At 31.9% G+C, this 19351-nt stretch overlaps 1 protein-coding gene across 3 annotated transcripts in view; it reads right to left on the bottom strand.

The window, feature by feature from the left end:
* Nucleotides 1-186: 186 nt before the first annotated feature.
* KCNQ (KCNQ potassium channel) overlaps nucleotides 187-19351 on the bottom strand; it is a 36173-nt gene continuing 17008 nt past the window's right edge. The window contains exons 5-15 of one of the 3 annotated variants that reach the window (XM_089696387.1): nucleotides 19036-19164; nucleotides 17357-17467; nucleotides 17072-17259; nucleotides 16704-16858; nucleotides 12583-12675; nucleotides 9648-9718; nucleotides 7670-7797; nucleotides 6284-6380; nucleotides 5912-6213; nucleotides 5412-5512; nucleotides 187-2898 (exon numbers count right to left, since the gene is read on the bottom strand). In XM_089696387.1, coding sequence (XP_089552513.1) covers nucleotides 2645-2898; nucleotides 5412-5512; nucleotides 5912-6213; nucleotides 6284-6380; nucleotides 7670-7797; nucleotides 9648-9718; nucleotides 12583-12675; nucleotides 16704-16858; nucleotides 17072-17259; nucleotides 17357-17467; nucleotides 19036-19164 — 1629 coding nt within the window. In that variant the 3' untranslated portion in view covers nucleotides 187-2644. Of the gene's footprint in view, nucleotides 2899-3600; nucleotides 3721-5411; nucleotides 5513-5911; nucleotides 6214-6283; nucleotides 6381-7669; nucleotides 7798-9647; nucleotides 9719-12582; nucleotides 12676-16703; nucleotides 16859-17071; nucleotides 17260-17356; nucleotides 17468-19035; nucleotides 19165-19351 lie in introns of those variants that run through there. The other 2 variants (XM_089696385.1, XM_089696386.1) reach the window with 2 other exon arrangements.

The following is a 19351-nucleotide window of genomic DNA, read 5'->3' as shown; positions in this document are numbered from 1 at the left end:
GACTCAAAGGGCGCCTTTTGAACTTTGGGCTCTACCTATGGAGTGACGTCATGCTACGCCACCCGCCGGCCGGCGCTCACTATTATGAAGGTCTTAATTATTCTAGCACAGAGCAAGACGTAAAATATACTTCTAGTTTAGGGAGCAAAATGTAACAAAACAAATAATACTACGTTTTATTGGGTTATAAAATTTTATTTACAAATGTTGAGAAGGAAAGTAATTAATTTTTAAATTAAAAATTTGTGCATGGATAGTATACAGCGGATGCAAGTAAGGTAAACCGATGGTAAACCGCTACAACCAGTAACACTAAGATTTATAAATATGTACTACTATAATTCTATAATGTTTATTTTTTATATTATCTGTTCTCAATAATAAAATAATAATATAGGCAGAGCTAGGTCCCAAAGTAGCACTTACATAGCAGAATAAGGCAAAAGCCTTACCATTCCATATTGTACTATTCCACACAAACGTAGGTACATCTAGTTCCGCAACAATGCGCTCTATATTAAGACTTATACAAACATACCCATGCCCTTACATTAATTGAAATGTCAGGCAAATATTTACCCTGCTTATATTAAGAAATGTGTCCAAAAACTGTAAAATTGGTTCAAGAATAGGAATTTTCCGAATCTGTTTATTTTCTGCAATAAAATAACAACATTAATTTTATGTGTAAAAAAATAATATTAATGAAGTTATCTAAATATATTTTACTTCTAGAATGTTGCAAATAGTACTAGATCCCACCGCAGGATCAGTGCGTTCATAGTTTTTTTGATGAAACCAAAATTTTATGTATACCTTATAATTTGTAATCTAAGCTTATAATAATCAAGAGAATATAAATCGACTAGGTTGTTAGTCAAAATTTGGCCGCCTGGTGCAGGTATGATTTCCATTCATTTTTACGTTCATAACGCACATTTATGTTTGTACCCACAGTTTGTACCTGTTTGCACCAGGCTGCCAAGATGTTGCGGCCAGGTGAAAAGCGGTAACCGTGATTTTTTAGAATCTTTATATCATTTGCTGTGATGTAGACTACATTTTATACAAAAAACAAGTGAACGAAATTTTTTCCCAAAAATCGATTAGAAAAAATTTAATTACACATGCTTGCGGCCAAATTTTGACTGGCAACCTAGTCGATTTATATTCTCATAATTATAAATATATGTACTTACATAAAATTTTGGTTTCATCAAAAAAACTATGAACGCAATGATCTTGCGGTGGGATCTTAGACTATAAGTATCCAAATTATAAAATAGGATAAAAGATTTTAAATAACAAACAAATATTTCGTTATCTTGGTACAGGAATTAGATAAATTTGGTCCCATGATTGTGACTACACAATCTGTTTTAGTATTTAACACACATTAATTAATAGGTCATCAAATGGTGTTTAATTTGAAATAGTGCACATTCAAGAATTCAAGTCAATTCAAGTCACACAGCGCTAAAATTGTTATACTTAAATAATTTATAATATATTTTTGTTGTTATTTTATTGCAAGGAAAATGCAAACATAATTTGTCGGTGGATATGAGTATATCAAAGAGATAGCTTAATGCTTTATGTAGTGGAACCATACAGATATCTGCATTTTTTAGAAAATATACTACATATTTTTGTATCTAAATGTAAATACTAACGACTTTCTATTAAAATTAAAATTCATTTAGATTCCTATTTATCTATATTCGGATGGTGCATTTCATATAACAGGTTACGTAGATTGCACCAGTAGATGCAATGTTCTAAAATATTTTAGGTATTATACAAATTTTTAGCCTGTGTTCAAAATAAGCGCAAGCGTGTTGCTGTCAATATTATAACTATATTACATTAGATGTGAAATAAAAATAATAACTTAACTTATACTCTACATTAATAGGGATTGGACAACGATAATATTAAAATTTAAAAGTTTGACTTATGTTAAGCTCTGTTAAAATGAGAATAAATATCACAGCTCAATTCTAAGACTGAATACATAGGAAAAATTAAGTCCTGAATAATCACTTGTTACAAAATTAAGTATACACACAAAAGACACTAAATATTAGCGCACTTGATTTGTTTGTAAACCTTTTATTTCTGTGCGTTTATCCTTCAACTGTCTCTGTTTTAGGCCAGAAAAGCATTAATAAAATTATTGCCGATTTACTTGCCTATATAACTATATTGAAAAAAACTAATTAATTAAAATATTTTATTGAAACTTCAAATCTATCTTAAAAATAATTAAGTAAGCGTAAGTATTGCGATAAATAGGTTCTAGTAGGACCTTAATTAAAAACTAAATATACTCTTATTAGGTTATACGTATCGTATAGTGGTAAGTATTATATACATTTTTATAAGTACAGGCATCACTTAACAAAATTGATTATCTATACTTAAAATTATTGTAATACTTTGTCGTTGCACAATTTTTATTTATAATAAACGCACTTCATGAGACTCATTATAAAAATTAACAACAACACTTTCAATATCTATCTTTATTAACTAGAAGCACCTAACTAAAATTAACTGAGTGAATTGCTGTTTGTGCGAGTTTTAAGAATGAGGAGCACTTAGTGTTTTCTCATACTTTAGTCCGGTAATCGTAAAGCGTCTCTCATACGTCAGGGCGAAGAAGATGGAGATCGACGGCGACGTCTCTTCTTTGTGGCCTGAGTAAGCGCGGCTGGTGAGCCGTCTGGACGGCGTCGCCCAGCAGGGCGGTGTCCTCGGCGAGCGAGTCCCCGGAGCCGTAGCCGCGCTCGTCGCCCGCGTCGCCCTCGCACCACGACGGCGAGCCCGAGCTGCCGGACCGCGTGCCGCCCGCCTCAGCTTCCGTCTCTACCTCTACGGAACAGCTGGCGCACACTTCTGAAATACGGCCCACTTATTATTAAATTGTATATTACTGTTTATGTATTAATACATTTTGTAATGAGTTTAGATACGGTATTGGTGTAGCTTATGAAATATTTGTTAAGTCCGTAGGCAACTTCTATTGGCATATCAAAGAGACTCTCAAAGCCACTTTGTCACATGCTGTCAATTAATAATGTTCGACGACATGTTCGACGACAACCCAACCAGTCTCAACTCAAGTATTCAATCAGTTGACAATCAATTTAGGTTGAGTTGTCGTTGAAAATGTATTTTCATATTTCTCCCTGAAAATCAACAAGCTTAAAGCTCATGAAGTAAGAAAAAATTAAAATATAACATTTAAAACATATTCATTTTTATACTTAATAATAAGGATACAAAAAATAACTAGGTACTATGAATAACTAATCAAAACATGCTGAAGTAATTCAAAAAAAGTAATTTGCTATTTTAAATAACACATAAATTACTATAACACTGAAACTAAGCCTAAGCACGTTTTAAAATTATTTTAAATTAACCAAAACAAGTTCTCTAACAACAAAAATATTTCACTTGAACTCATACTATTAAACACATGTTAAAGAGGTAAAAATTTTACAGTTTATCTAAATACAACATTTAATTGAATACATTCACGAGACAGGAACGAGTGGGAGGTAACAGAATGAAACTATTTAAAACGTTTTCACATTCCACACCGAAACGGGAAGGTTAAGGACTCACGCAGCCGCCGCGGGCCGACAAGAATGGGGCTGGCCCATGAGGTTGTCGGTCAGAGGGACGTCGACGACGAATAGTCTTCATAAGAAGCTGGAATTTTTTTAACAATCTCAAAGTTATACCTTACCCAATTTCACGTTTATTCATACATCAAACGTGTCTTAGCGTCTGTATAAATTTGGTTTCATATGTAGGTAAACCTCATTAGTCGTGAAATAAACCTTGAGTTAGTAGTTAATTGACAAACATCAAGTTGTAGGTATATCATTTAGTTATTAGTTGTTATTGTTTATGAACGTTCCAATCGTAAGGTAAATGCTGAGTTTTAAGTAGAAAAGTAGTACAGTCTAATATTATGCCACTGAAAATGTATCGTGTAACTATAAAATACGAATGCTAGACTTGGGAATCCAATGGGTTTAGTCTTTTAAATAAAAATTTAAATCTTGATAAAATATATGAAGACAAAATAACATCAATTTATCATTCAATCGTTAACGTTTTAGATACCTACTAATACTTGTATACGTAGTATATTATTATTAGTCTGTGCTAATACGTTTGTCTTCGATATTGCCATGGCGAGGTGATTCCGGGTAGGTAAATGAGATTGTGAAACTAGATGAATTCATTCTAAAACCATAACTCCTAACTTACTCGAATAATAAAGCATTACTATACAGGGTGTCCCACCGTTGGTATACTAAGCTCAAAGGAGGTTTTAGTTTTGCATACGCTGAGTACGTAAAAAATATTTATAAAATTCCAGACGCCTTTTTTTTCAAATAGATGAATTCTTAAAACTCTATGTGTAGACCCCTAACAAGCAGCCCGCCCAACGTTGCCACCCGCACGTGAGCTATCTTTTAATATTATGTTTTCATAGAGAAAATGCTCATGTATGCCGGCTGCGCGAAGTTAGAGAGGAAAACATGGATTTTAAGAAAAAAATTTAGCCTAAAAAATTTTTTTTTCTTTATAACTAAGTATTTTTTACTTGATCAGTGTACCTATGCAAAACTACGAGTCCCTTTGCGCTTAGTATACCGATATATAGTGGGACACTCTGTATACTGATTACTAACTTAATAGCTGTTGAGTGATTTTTTGTGAAATAATGGCTAAAAGACTGGAGTCTGGACTGAAGATAAAGCATTCCTCATCTCAATCGCATTTCATACATTTCCAGTGTCATAATATTTAATTTATGCTATGAAAAATCGTAGTTTCATATTTTGCCATATTTTTTACATAATTGTAGTTTTTATATAATAAGCTCATTAGTTGTATACAATACAAAGTAGAACATACCTACCGTGACATAAATAGTAGCCACATGCTTGGGTAGTATGGACTTGGGAAACATAAACTCAAAAATATCTATTTTTCAAAGTGAAGAAAAATGTTCTCATCAATTTTGTATAATGATAAAAAATACCAGTAGGTATATAATAAAAAATTAGATTATTATTTTTATAAAAAACTAGCTGCGTCCCACGGTTTCACCCGCGTACCTTAATGAGTTTTTCCTTTTAATCCTAATGTTCCTGTGGGAATATCAGTATTAAAAGTAGCCACAGTTACTGCTTATTACATCAGCTATCCATCAGTGACAGTTGCGTTTAAAATCGGTCAAGCCGAAATAAACAGACAGACAGACAAAAATAGTAAAAAATTGCTATTTTGTTATATTATGTACCTACCTACCATGAACTTAGTAAAAATTCATACGTGTTTTTTTATTGGTATAGACAAATTAAATGGATACAACAAAACATTACCTGAACTATCTGTGATGAGTCTTGGAGGGGTATCTTCCCGGTCTGGTACTACAATAACTACTTCGTCATCTCTTGGAGATTCTCCATTTCTCGTAGAGGTTCTAAAAATATGTTATGACTCATTAGCCTCGGGTAAGTATTATGTATTAAATAATTAAGTAATTGAAAATTTTTGAGTAGGTACGTGTTGTAGGGACACACATTTGCAATATGCTGAGCAAAGCAAATGAATTTTATTTTATAACACATATTTATTAGAGTTTATCTGTATAGTTATATTATAAGCAGGCTCTATATTTTAGAGTTTCTGATTAAAAACTAAATTGTGTGATTAATGTCAATATTTATATTGTATAAATATCAGGTAGGTAATTACGCAAGCACATATTCACACATCAGTACTGACACTGTAACGTATTATTTGGGCGAAACTTATATCACACGCTTGAAAAATATTGTACTATTTAACTGAGAATATTATTTATGTCAAATAATCTTACTTGACGATCACTTTTTTGCGCATAAACCTCGTTCCTAAATCGGAGTAACCTCTATTCATCGGTCGCTTCAGGGCTATGGGAGGTGCTGATGTCGGAACAGGCGGTTCGAATGTTCTAGACAGCGGTGAATTCGGTTCTGAACATTGCTTTTCTGTGAGAGCTGGTCGTGATTTTTCATATATATCACCAGATGCACCACCCTTAGCATTACTATTTGCTTCCGCACATATTCTTCTAGCAGTACGTCTATCTTCTTCATACAATTCTAATAAATGGTCCAATTTGCTTTCTATATCATCTACCTACAAGTTAAAGATTAACATTATCTGTGGTAATAAGTTAATAAAAAACGTAAAGAAATGGGTTACTCACTTGTCTTTCTATTTTAACTACCCTGGACGCTAAGCTGATTTTAGATGCATATACATCTTTCGCTTTTGAACCTTGTTTGCCGAGAATTTGATCTAACCTGTGTTTTAAAAACATTTTATTTATTACTAACGATTCATTATACACATTAAATTAGTTAAAATTCAAGAAATAAAAAATACACAATTAGGTATATGCATATATACCTTCTTAATTACCTAGATATTAATTCCGAGCAAAGAATACAATAAAAATTATCAATTGATTCAATTGATAAGTTTTTTATTATAAAAATGTCAATGCAAACGTTTATTTTTTGCAATATTTTTCACATTACATCTCCGCAAACTGCTTTTTAATTTAACACTCAGGATAGCGATCACTGAAGTGTGAGTTTTCATTGTTTTATTGTTCACTGATGTGTATATTTTCATATTGCAATATATTTGTTTCGAGTAATAAATGGCTATAATATAAAAGTAATAAATTTTCTACGTACATACCTCCGATTCGTTATTATTTACAATTTACTCGCTGAAAAATAATTGCATATTTGCAAATGTGAAAACATTGGCTTAATATATACATGCCTAGTGATTCAATTATGCTATTAACTGTTTGTTTGTATTTGCTTACCAAAATACCTATTTTGCGAACATTAGAATGTATTCTAAATTTAATAACAATAACTCGCATAACGTTCTCATAAACTGTAGAGGTAATTATAGTTACTGTAGCATTGTGAGCGTAATATTGTCTGTACTCTAAAGGAACTCATTCGAATACAAACAACAATTAAATACCTAGGTACTTAAAAGTTTACAATAGCAGCATCATAAACACAATTTAGGTAAGTTGCTGACGAGATAATTAATTCATACTCTTTTTTATCCATATCCAGACAATGTTTTCACATTTTTGGGATATCTATTAAATAAAAACTTTAGCAGAATGAACATGCATTAATAAAAGGATACACTTAGATAAAATATGTGATAATGCAGTGCAAGGTATCAAAATATATTATGTGTAGGCTTAATTACATTCCGTTTTCGAAAATGGACATAACGAAATTTATAGGTAAATTAAATTTAAGTAAACAAAGGTTTAATGGAATTTTCCTACGGGAATTTATAAGTTTTTTTTTAAGTTTATTGTTTTAACTGTTAGTTTTAGACAAAATAATTCAAATAATTTTTTATGATTTACAATTAGTAAAAATAACAAGTTTGTGTTTCATTGTACATGGAGAGTTATAACAAGAACTGGCTGATGAGCTCTTGAGCTATGAATGAAGCGGCCGCGGCGGCGGGCGGCGAGTGCCAAGGGCCTCTCTGTGCGCGTTTTCCTACTCCCTTAAAAATACAACCCCATTGTATCTTAGCTCACCTGTATTGTAGGTTCTTGGTTCGGTTAAGGAGATCGGCGTGTCCAGAGGAGTACTGTTCAATAACGTCTTTGACGTCGTAGGGTTTCAAAGCTTCTCTAAATCTCTTGCGTGCGACAAAATACTTGAGCTATGCGAAAATAAAACATCTTCATGGCAGATTTTGTTGTTGCAATAGGATTATATTAAATATATTAGTATCCTACTTCACATTCATTTACACGTTCATGTCTTCATTTTTTTATGGTACCTATGTGATCTCGTAAATTGCAACGGCTTAATTCCTTCTTCCGTTGTACTACATCTTATTTATGTGGTACTTAGATACATACTTCCAATTATAGCCAATGAAGAAAAAAAAATAAATTGAACTAAGAAAGTATGATATTTATGTAATTTATGTTCAGGTTTGTGATGTAGGTTAGTGCGTGGGTACCTATATTTGGAAATTGTTAGGAATGGGCATCATTTGGATTATAAATAAGTAACTGTTAATATTTAAAACATGTAGTTATGTGGTCAGTCATGCTAAGTTAAATTGTATGTATATGCGGGATTGATTGATATTATAAAATGTTCATATTCTACCTGTGACTGATGAGACAGTTATAAACATCAACCTCGAATTGGGTGAAGTTACTGAAAATATCCTTCATAAAATTCGTGATAATGTAAAATCTAAAATCCTTTTATGTTTCATCATTTTATGTTCTCTTCCTTTTATGGAGGAAATTTTCTGTGCCTTCAGATTTGCCTGCATTGGAAGGTATGAAGAACGAGCATAACACAAACTACATGGGTATTTTTGACTAGCTCTTATAAATAGGCATTCTGACTACATAAAATATTGAGTTTTTATTTACTATTGGACAGTCCAGACGATAGAGAGATAAAAATGAAGGTAAAGAGGAAGGTAATCATAGAGTATAAAAGAAATCGTTGTGCGAAGGCATACGTTTAGAGGAAGGAAGTCTAGCCAATGGATTTATCATCGCTTTGCATTTGCTCAGACAATATATACCAAGAAAAAAAAATTTAAAATATGTATGTAATAAAAGCTTAAATTATTGTCTGCACGCATGCAATGCGTTGGAAAGCCTACTGAGTAGTACCTAGTCTGGACGTTTTTCACTCGGCTCAGCAGATCCACATGTCCCGCGGAATATTGTTCTATTACGTCCTTTACGTCGTACGGTTTTAATGCTTCTTTAAATTTACGCCGAGCCACAAAATACTTCATCTGTCAGAAGTTCACAAGATATAACTCAAGTTTCTAAAGGAAATATTAAAATGAAACTACCTATATCAATCTCGAAAGGTACGCTCACCTATCATGCTAGTTTTAAGGAATAATGTTTTTAATAATAAATTCGTATTTAGTTAACCAAAACTGGGTTAGAGTACACAAATAAAATAAAATGTATCGCCTTTAAATATGTAATTTATTACCAATACGTTAAAATGTAGACTGTTTTCTTTGCAGTAATATCTATAAAACATCTGGCGCACAGCGGGGCGATCTAATAGAATCGGTTACGAGCTTGGCAACACGGTGGTTTCAGTGAAGTGGCGATTTTAAAGGTATCATTTATTGAAGCATCCAAAAGAAACTCGAAAATCGAAAGAGGGCGTAGGTTATATAGTAAGTTTGGACACGGTAAACATTGTTTAACAATTCAAGACGCTCTTTGATTAGGTTCTGCGCTTTGTTCTTTCCTCCATCTTATAAATATTGTATAGGTTCAGTAACTCGAAAAGTTTCTATTTGATTTTGTAACACACCTAAATATTCGTATGTGATGTAATATATTGAAAAGATTTTTGTGTAGGTAGTGTGTATTTGTAGTTTCAAAGGAGTAAAATCAAACCAGTTGAAAAATCAAATTACCTAGGTACATGAATTTCTGTAAATATTTCGATTATATTTTTGCTATCGTTATTTGGAAAGCGGCCTATTTTATATTCTTGAAAGAAACGTACCTTTCTTATAAAACGAATGGCGGCCTTATGTCTGGGAGTTAATGTCACGCAGCGCGGCTCATCATCTTCGTCTGCATCAAAGGAAAACAAATTTAGCTTTAATTTGATCATAGAAATTAGCGGAACCAGCCTGAAACACACTCTTAAATAATTATGTACATTAGTATAAAATTAATTTGGAACAAGAAAAATCTATATTTTATATAGTAATTATATTTGCTCTTTTCAAATTCGACTAAATGCATAAAATTAAAAAAAAAACCGACCAATAGCTGCACTTATGAATGAACTTTTAGAAATTCTCCAGTTATCCCATCACATTTACTGGATATGTTGATTTTTCCGAAAAAAATAATCTACTCTGGTTTATTTTATTGTATTATGTATTAGGCATCGAAATTTATGGAGATCACTGCAATTTCATCTTTTCATCTTCATTCGTAAGTATATGTACAGTACAATAGGTAACTAAATTTACTTAAAAACGACAATTTGTGCGTTTTATTGGTGGATTTTAAATAAAAACTGGGACTGACCACTTTCTTAAGTTTTTCTACATGACGCTTCTTTTCTTTCTTCTTTTTTAAATTATCTATTTATATAAGTAACTATCTAATATTTTTTTTTAAATATCGGTATAATAGCTTATAATTTAGATTTTAGACGATAGGATATGAAAGCGCTATTTCTGGATTATAAAATAACTCCAGACGTTTATAATTACATGATTCAAGCGATCACCACCGCCCATGAACATTTTCAAATGATGTTCAATAATGTTCAGAAGTGCGTTGTCCGCTTTCAAGTTTGAACAATGGACTGACAAAAGGACAAAATAAAGGGACCTCTGGCTCCCCAACTCATCGCACGAAACACAGTAGCATTCATATGCTACTATTTCACGATCTTCTTTGGTTGTATGGTAGGTAGCTTCCCCGGCATGAGCTGGCCCAATGCGTGCCGAAGCGAGCTCATATTTTTATTAGGCTAACTAGGTATAGGTATCTATCACGGTTCATAAGACACAGCCTGATGACAGACGGACATACAGATAGACGGACAACGAAGTCTTATATAGGGTTCTTTACCTTTTGGATATGGAATCTTAAAGCAAATAGGTGTTGTATGTACAATATTTCGACAAAAATATTTAAAATTAATAACATAGGCCTAGATCTAGTGCCGAGAAATTTTTTAATTAAAAATAACTTAAACTTTAGAAATTAAATATACCTATGGTACTTTATTTTATTTTAACATTGGATGGTTTCAACAGCGGAATAATGAAATAAGTATTGGTTATAAATTTATATTTATAAAGCATTTGAATGCCATAAAACCAAAAATATATATTCAATAAGTATTGGTTGCATTTCATGATAGATAATTATTTTATTTTTATTTTTATACCTAATTTCATTATGACGATATTGTGTCTATAAGTTCCTACGTAATAATATAATATGCACATAACAAAATCAAAACGTAATTTAGGTACCTGAACATCTTTGCACAAAAATACTGTAAAATATAACTCACATGACTTAGAATAGGTAATTTCATTATGACGATATTGTGTCTATAAGTTCCTACGTAATAATATAATATGCACATAACAAAATCAAAACGTAATTTAGGTACCTGAACATCTTTGCACAAAAATACTGTAAAATATAACTCACATGACTTAGAATCACTACATAGTATAAAACAAAGTTGCTTTCCCTGTCCCTATGTCCCTATGTCCCTATGTCCCTTTGTACGCTTAAATCTTTGAAACTACGCAACGGATTTGGATGCGGTTTTTTTTAATAGATAGAATGATTCAAGAGGAAGGTTTATATGTATAATAAGATCCATTAAGTAGTGGAGAAGTACTGTTATTTTTGAGGTTTCTAATGTGATGTCGTAAAAAATTACGTTTATTCCGCTTACATTGCAAACGCAGGCTGAACCCTACGAGTTTTATCAAAATAATGTACTAAGTATTATACACATTGAAAAGGTCTACAGAAAAGTCCGCGATGGTATATGTCTATCTCTTATGGATAACCCACAATAACTTTTTTTGTCATTTACTTTTTACGACAAATAATGGCTAATTTTCGAAGCGATTTTAACCAATACAGCATTAATCCTTAACCAATTAGATACCATGGATACATTGTTCATTTAATATAGATCTATATGGCCCTTTACACCGTATGATTTAAGTGAATATTTTCGAAGATATTACGGATTTAAAAAATGCAGGACGTAGCGTTTTTGGCCGCCCGGCTATGTATTTTATACCCGTGCGATGCCGGAGGCCGGAGCGGGCCGCTATATTTTTATACCTATACAACGTTCACAATTTTTCTGTAGTGTATTTAGTATCAGCATTGCACCCGTGCGAAGCCGGGGCGGGTCGCTAGTAGGTAATAAATATAAGTCTACTTTCGAAATTGAAGCTTAATTATTTATCGGTTTAAGCCTACTTTAAGTATGTACGTACGTACTTTCCACCCACATTATCTACGTACTCATAATTGCGTCACACGCTCTAAACATACCTATAGCCACTGTTCACACAATGCATTTCCATAATTTTTGTAAAGCGATAAAGCTTTTGTGAAATTTACACGGGCATGCATTTTATAGTTTTATCACAGATAATATAATACTTTAAGTTAGATATAAATACAATCATATTTATATTTTATACATTGTAGGTTTTATTTTATCTTTTAAACTTTGCAGCCTAGTAAAACATAGAAAAGGGACTTATTTATTATTTAATATTTATCTTACCTATATTATCTAGGTACTAGTGTTTTGTTTTATTCCTATTCATATATGTATCATTGAATTTAATTTCGAAGTCAGAAACCATAGGCTGATGAAGACTGGATAAGACAAAGGAGTTAGTATTTATTTTAGGCTCCTGAGATCTTACCATCAGATTTCTTGGAAAGCGCCGTCTCGGCCACCGAATCCTCGCTGAAGGATGGCTTGTGTCGATTGCACCCTGAGCGGCCATTCGTTGCCCCTGCCAACCCATATATACAGGCTCACTTCAACACACGATCCTCTTCACTGTATATCCAGCTTAATTTTATTTCACTACTATATTCTAATGTGTTACAGTCTTACCTACTTGAGTTATTTAGAATTGACCATTTTCATCTCATGTATTTTTGTAATCATATAATTTTCTACACAGATTATTTTTAAATTAGTATAAAAATCGAAGAAATATTTTTTTATGTTTTTTATTTTATGAAGCAAATATGTTTGTCATTGGTATTTTTTCTTGACTGCTGTATCCGCAGAATGGTGGGCCATAGTATTATTTTTAAATACATTTTTTTTACTGCATGTAAAATCATCGTTTGTATATTCACAACATAAATGTAATAGAAGGCTAAAATTATGAAGTGACTTCTTTAATACTGCATAAAAAGACTACCTAAATAATGAGGTCAATGCAGTGGTTGTTAATGTCTAAGCAAACTATCGATCCATTTGTTATCTCTTTCTTTCTCAGCTGTTACTGTTATTGCTGGAAAAGAGTTATTATAGAATAATTGTTAGGTTAAATAAATATCGAATTAGAAAAACAATATTTTTTTTTATTTCTATGTGTCCACTGGCAATTTTTAGTCTATGAATGTTTGTGTCACATGTAGGTATTTAATTTGTTTGTAAGAATCAATTTAATAATTAAATTTTTAATGCTACGAGAAATATATTATTGAGTAATTTATGTGTACATTTTAGGAGTTCTTAACGTCCATATTGCACATAAATGTGTCTATACGACAAAGATTTATAGATGTAGCCTGCCAAAGCTATCAAACTATTAATTTAAAGTAAACGTATCTCACGCATTGAGATAATATTAATAGGAGACGACACCGCCTACATCACTTATGTTCCACTCAACATACGTCATGTGACGTATGTTGAGCGGTATTTTTTAATGGTTTTAAAGTGAAACGCATCAAACATGCCTTCGTGTGTGTTACGATATTGCACAAATAATACAAATAATACGGAAAAGTGCAAAGGAATAACTTTCATCGTTAAGTACCTAACTAAATAATAATTTTTAAAACTTAGTTAGAGCAAAAAAATGGCGCACAGATTTTGTTCGTGGTGTCTCCTCCATACGTAGTAATATTATCTCAATGATCTCACGATGCTGTCACGGTGATTGGTTATACTGTGGTTATATTATGAAGTCTATTTTGAATGTTTACTAACAGTTGAAATTAAAATTAAAATATTATTACTTAATTAACTTTACTAACACTTTCAACGTAGGTACCGGTAAAATAATGAGAATCAAGGAATATTCATCATATCCAGTTCCAATTGATTATTATTATCTAAAAATAATTAGATAATCTGAATATATAAAGTTAGTAAGTATGTATGTATCAGAATATATAAAGTTAGTAAGTAGGTATCAAAACGGTAGGTTTGAAAACTTGAGGAAATCTTCGTGGAAAGTCTTTCCGCACTGCGGACGGTGATTATTATCAGTGCATTTTTTCAGGATTATATTATAAATACACTGCCAAATTCTGCCTTCTTAAGGTAGTTAGGTACATATTTTTTAAGTATTAAATAATTAGTAGCTATCACTACTTGTATTATAATCTTGTACTAAAACTAATATATAAATAAAGCCCAGCTCGTTACCTATAGTTATTGAAGCTGATAATTTTTTCATGCTTATCTAATATATAAATATTATACCTATTAGAAAAGTTCCTATAAGCTGATATAAACTACAATGGATACTCAAGTATCAAGTATGTAAGTATGAAATCAATGTATAAAATACCTATTAACTGTTACCTACTGTTTATTTAGAATAGGTGTGCAAATACAAAAATTATTAGTTGAAATAAAGCTGTAAATTGAATTTTTTTGGGAATAGAGGTTAATTATTTAATGAAAATTCAAGCAATTTAATAGCAATAAATTGTTTTTTTGTAAAATAAAAATCTGGCCAAGGAAGACGGCGACTGTCGTATTTTGTGATACAATATATTTTACCCATTTGAGTTTTATTAGTTTTAATTTTGTTTCCGTCCTTTATATAAGATACCTTGTGGCTTTTTCTAAGATAGTTATAATCGGATGGTTTCTTTTTTATTTTTTTTAAGGAATAGAGGTGAAAGTCGATTTTTTTTATTTATGATGCAGTTAACCACCAGCTAACTGTAATATAATATATCCGTCCCAATTTTGAAATGTATTTGCAAAATGATGAGTAAACTTTTTTAAGTGATAATTATATTCGATATGATATCACAAGTTCTATATGCCTATGTTTCCTGATAAAGTGGCGGACCAATTTAAATCATGTAGGTATGCTATATATGTATAACCTCATGGTAAAATTTATTATTTTGAACCTATAGTATGTTTGTACCCATCGCACTCTTAAATACCTAATCCATGTTGCCTTCACAATTAATTAATTAAGTACAACAAACACTTTTCACAAGAATTTTGAAGCTTATCTATTTACTTATTTTTTGATTTTGTAGATAATCTTATATATAAAAATGAATCGCAAAATGTGTTGGTAAGCGCATAACTCGAGAACGGCTGAACCGATTTCGATAATTCTTTTTTTATTATATTCCTTGAAGTACGAGGATGGTTTTTATGTAGAGAAAACGTAAATATCTACCACGGGCGAAGCCGGGGCGGACCGCTAGTTTAAAATAATTACATGTATTCAAATTGTATTCCTAGAGTTCTACCTGGCATGCAGAAATAAATGCAAAGCGGTGTATTGTTATTTCATAGCTTTATTAAATGAAAGCTCCAAATCAAGCCATTCCAAAAGGTATGCTTATTGGATTTTCTTTGTTAAATAATCAGGAAATTCATTGTGTGAACCGCGTCGTTTGATCAAATGATTTACGAAGACATCATTTCAATACTGGTTTTGGTTCCTATAGGACTACATGAGCAATAAACGCTATAGCAATATTTTTGAATGCTTTTGTTTTTCAAATTATTATAAGTATGAAGCTTCTGATTGCAGTATCAGTAAGGTAATTCGAAGCGATATCGTATCTACGCGGGTGCAGGTTATTCCAAAAAGTGAAAAAATAGATAGAAGTACAAAGTAATTAGAATATCAGCAACTGTGTTTCGAGCTAAGAGATGCAGCCATCATAGCCGGATTTTGGATATCCTATCCGGTATCAATGGTGCTACGGCCCTTACGAATTTATTTGTGTATACACATTGTCAAAAATACTAAATAAGGATAATAAGAAACGCAGCTTTCTCGACTTTTAACTTCATGCCATAGTGCCATCTAAAAGATGAAGAACGGAACCTTGAAAGCAGCTTTTCCAACAATGAAGTAGACAACACGCACGGTCCCCGCCTGATGTGCGATTATCTATGAAACAGGGCACGTCATGTCATCCTCCATTTTATCAGAATAAAGATATTGTATAAAATGTAATTTTCGTGTACCTGTATCACACTTACAAAAGTAAGAGTTTTATTTTCTTGATCGTGGGTAGTTTTTGTTGTGGCACTATGTACGAGTATGGCGCTTAGTTGGAGTTTGTCTTGTAATAAGTCTTCCTGTTTACGATCATGGCAATGGTTATTAGGATGTGCAGTTTAGAAATACTTTTGATGATAATGTAAAAGACTCAGGTAAAAGATAACAAAAAGTAATTTTAGATACAATATGTTCAAGTTTACGATCTTGTAATTAAAACGATTTGAGCTGTGGTCTGATTAAAATATTATTAGAATAATAATATTATTAGAACTGCATGCTGAATTCTCAGTAAATTTAGTAAAAATTTTATTCATTAGAAGTATTAATCGAATTACTTAGAAAATGTGCGATTGCGAATGTCGAAGTTTATGAACAATAATTTGTGGAGTTTTTATTTTGGAAAAAAAGGTTGGTTATTGTGGTCGTATTTCTCAAGAAATAAGGTGCGTGAATTCTACAGGTAAGTATTGTTATCGAGAAAAGGTATTTTGATTTATAATAATTAAATATTAATTGAATATGCTTACCGAGGTTTTCAGCACTGGCGTTGACATCGTACCGATGGACTACTGGTTTTGAATGCGGTGCAGGGGAATGTAGAGACGTGCTTTTATGACGTCGTATTGTCGGCAATCGCGACACAAAGGAAGCGTTGTTCTTGAAAGATGCACTCATAACCCGGCTGTCAAACATAGTCTTGGTTAGTTCCTTGTTAGTTCACTCATGAATATCGCGAACTTCTTATCTTTTAGTTTGATACAATTTTATTTCTTAATAGAGTTTAATATTCGAGATAGAGCGATAGATTTTTAGGAATAATAACATAAATGAAAGTTTTTTAAGAGGTTATTTTAGTTACTGATACCTCTTAATTCATACACAAAAATACAATTACCTTATTTGTGGACTAGGTAGTGGTATCTGATGAATTTTCCAGGTGGCTACACTCATTGAGTGTTCATCCGCCGCGTAGCACCTCCACAGCGCCTGTATCAGCGTGGCGGCTGGCTGCCGTCGCCTGATCATGTGCTTCTGTCTTTGCTGTTGCTGCACTTTCAGAGCAAAACCAGATCCAAGTATTCCCTATGGATACAATTTAGCACATTTGTCATATTAACGTGGGGACTATTTCTTCTCTTACATGGTTTAAAATGTTACACAAACTTATATATATACTCACAGCTGGAAGAGCGAAGAACGATATCCCTAATAACGCACAGAATGAAGCTATGAGTTTCCCCTGCCAAGTCTGCGGTACCATGTCGCCATACCCAACTGTGCACAGCGTGATCTATAGATATATAGGTACATTGTGAATATTTGAAATTGCTGAGCATTTAATTTTAAATAATTTAAAATAAATTAAATAAATGGTTTCAATACAATCTACTAACAATAAATATATCTAAAACGTGTTATATTAAATTCAAAGCTCAGAACAAAATTATTCCACCACACGCTCCACTTAAAATTAACGGTGTTGTATTAGAACAGAAAACCCACGAGAAATACCTAGGTTTGCGAATCGACAGCTCTCTAAAATGGAATTATCACATCGACCACCTTAAAAATAAATTATCAGCACTTCTTAGATCTCTGCGTAATATCACTTCTTGCATTCCTCATAAATTACGCCACACCATCTACAACACGTTAGTCAAACCGCACCTAATGTATTTAATAGAAGTATGGGGTAGCGCTTACAAAAATAAATTAGCGCCACTACAAATTTTACAAAATAAAATCATTAAAACCATTTTTAACTATCCTTTTTTAACTTCTACGAATAAAATCTACGACGATACTAAAATAATGAATTTAAAACAATTATACTTTTATAATACGTGTATCTTCATCCACAAAGCGCTACACAAAAACATAAATACAAATATTTTATTCTCAACATCAAATCGCCACTATCCTAATAGACGAGCTAGCTATCTTGCCCTCCCGAAGATCCGAACGAATTATGGAAGGCGAACGGCAACATACGAGGGAGCACGTTTCTATAACGGATTGCCAAGCAAATTGAAAAGTGTAAACTCATTCATTGTATTCAAAAAACAATTATCGAAACACATCCTGGAAGACCACACGCTCAAACTTTGAATGCAATGAATGAGTAGGTACCTAACCTAACTTAACTAATGTAAATAACCTACTCTAAATATTTAACTAACGAATGTTATTTTTTATACATACCTATGTTTAAAATTAAGTTTCTCATGTAAGTGACTTATTGTCTTAATGGGAATAAATGTCTTTAAACCTTTTTTATAAACCTTTTTTAATCGGATTTGATTCCCAAAGCCGCTCGGGTATTATGAGCGTTTATAAAGTTCAACTGTTTATTCATAGGGTCTAAGGCGCTATAAAACTATAAATATATAATCCGCTTTAAAATCTGAATCGATTTACTGAGACAATTCTTCTTCGTTTATCAAGATTTCTCCCAAATACAATCACAATTACAAAATTGTCTAAAATTAGTCATTTTATCTACATACATATAAAATTAAACATTCACTGTATCCACAGACATATATATCTATCATCATCAAGCGCATTACAGAACGAGATATTTTTTATGTAGGTTTATATTATCTTAATAAAATTTTATTTACGATGAGAAAATAGCTCAAACTGATTTAAACATGATCATTTGAATTTAGAATGTTGTGATAGGAAAAGATGAGTAAACTTTGAAGTGAACATAAATAATCTGATTATAGTGTGTTATAGTTTTGTTATTGGAGTATATAGTGGTACAATATAGTTAGGAGATTAGAGGAATTGGAAATATATCCCAAAAATAATTATTTTTCTGCACTTTTTTTTAAGAAACAAAGCTATACTTACAACACCCCACCATAATGCTTCCGCAAAATTTTTAAATTTTGTGTCAGCAACATCTTTTTCTGCTAAATAAACTAAAAACGATGCGAAAATAAGGCCGAGGAATCCAATGTATAACGTCGTTATCAATTCCTGTAACAAAATAACATATTTAATTCATCATATAGGTACTTCGTTTATTGTTATATACATACTTATAACAATTTTAAATTAAAATACATTTTAAAATGATACGAATAGAAGGTCTCATTTTATACTCAGCAATTTTTCAACCCTATATGTCGTATTAAGACCATGGCGATATCTTTATTACCAAATA

Source organism: Colias philodice, chromosome 6 (genome assembly GCF_061535455.1).
Source record: "Colias philodice isolate Cphi_HAF_F1 chromosome 6, ilColPhil1 Martin Lab GWU primary, whole genome shotgun sequence".
Classification (NCBI taxonomy): domain Eukaryota; kingdom Metazoa; phylum Arthropoda; class Insecta; order Lepidoptera; family Pieridae; genus Colias; species Colias philodice.
Note: the sequence above shows the minus strand (reverse complement) of the source record. Positions and strands in the feature narration are given on the sequence as shown.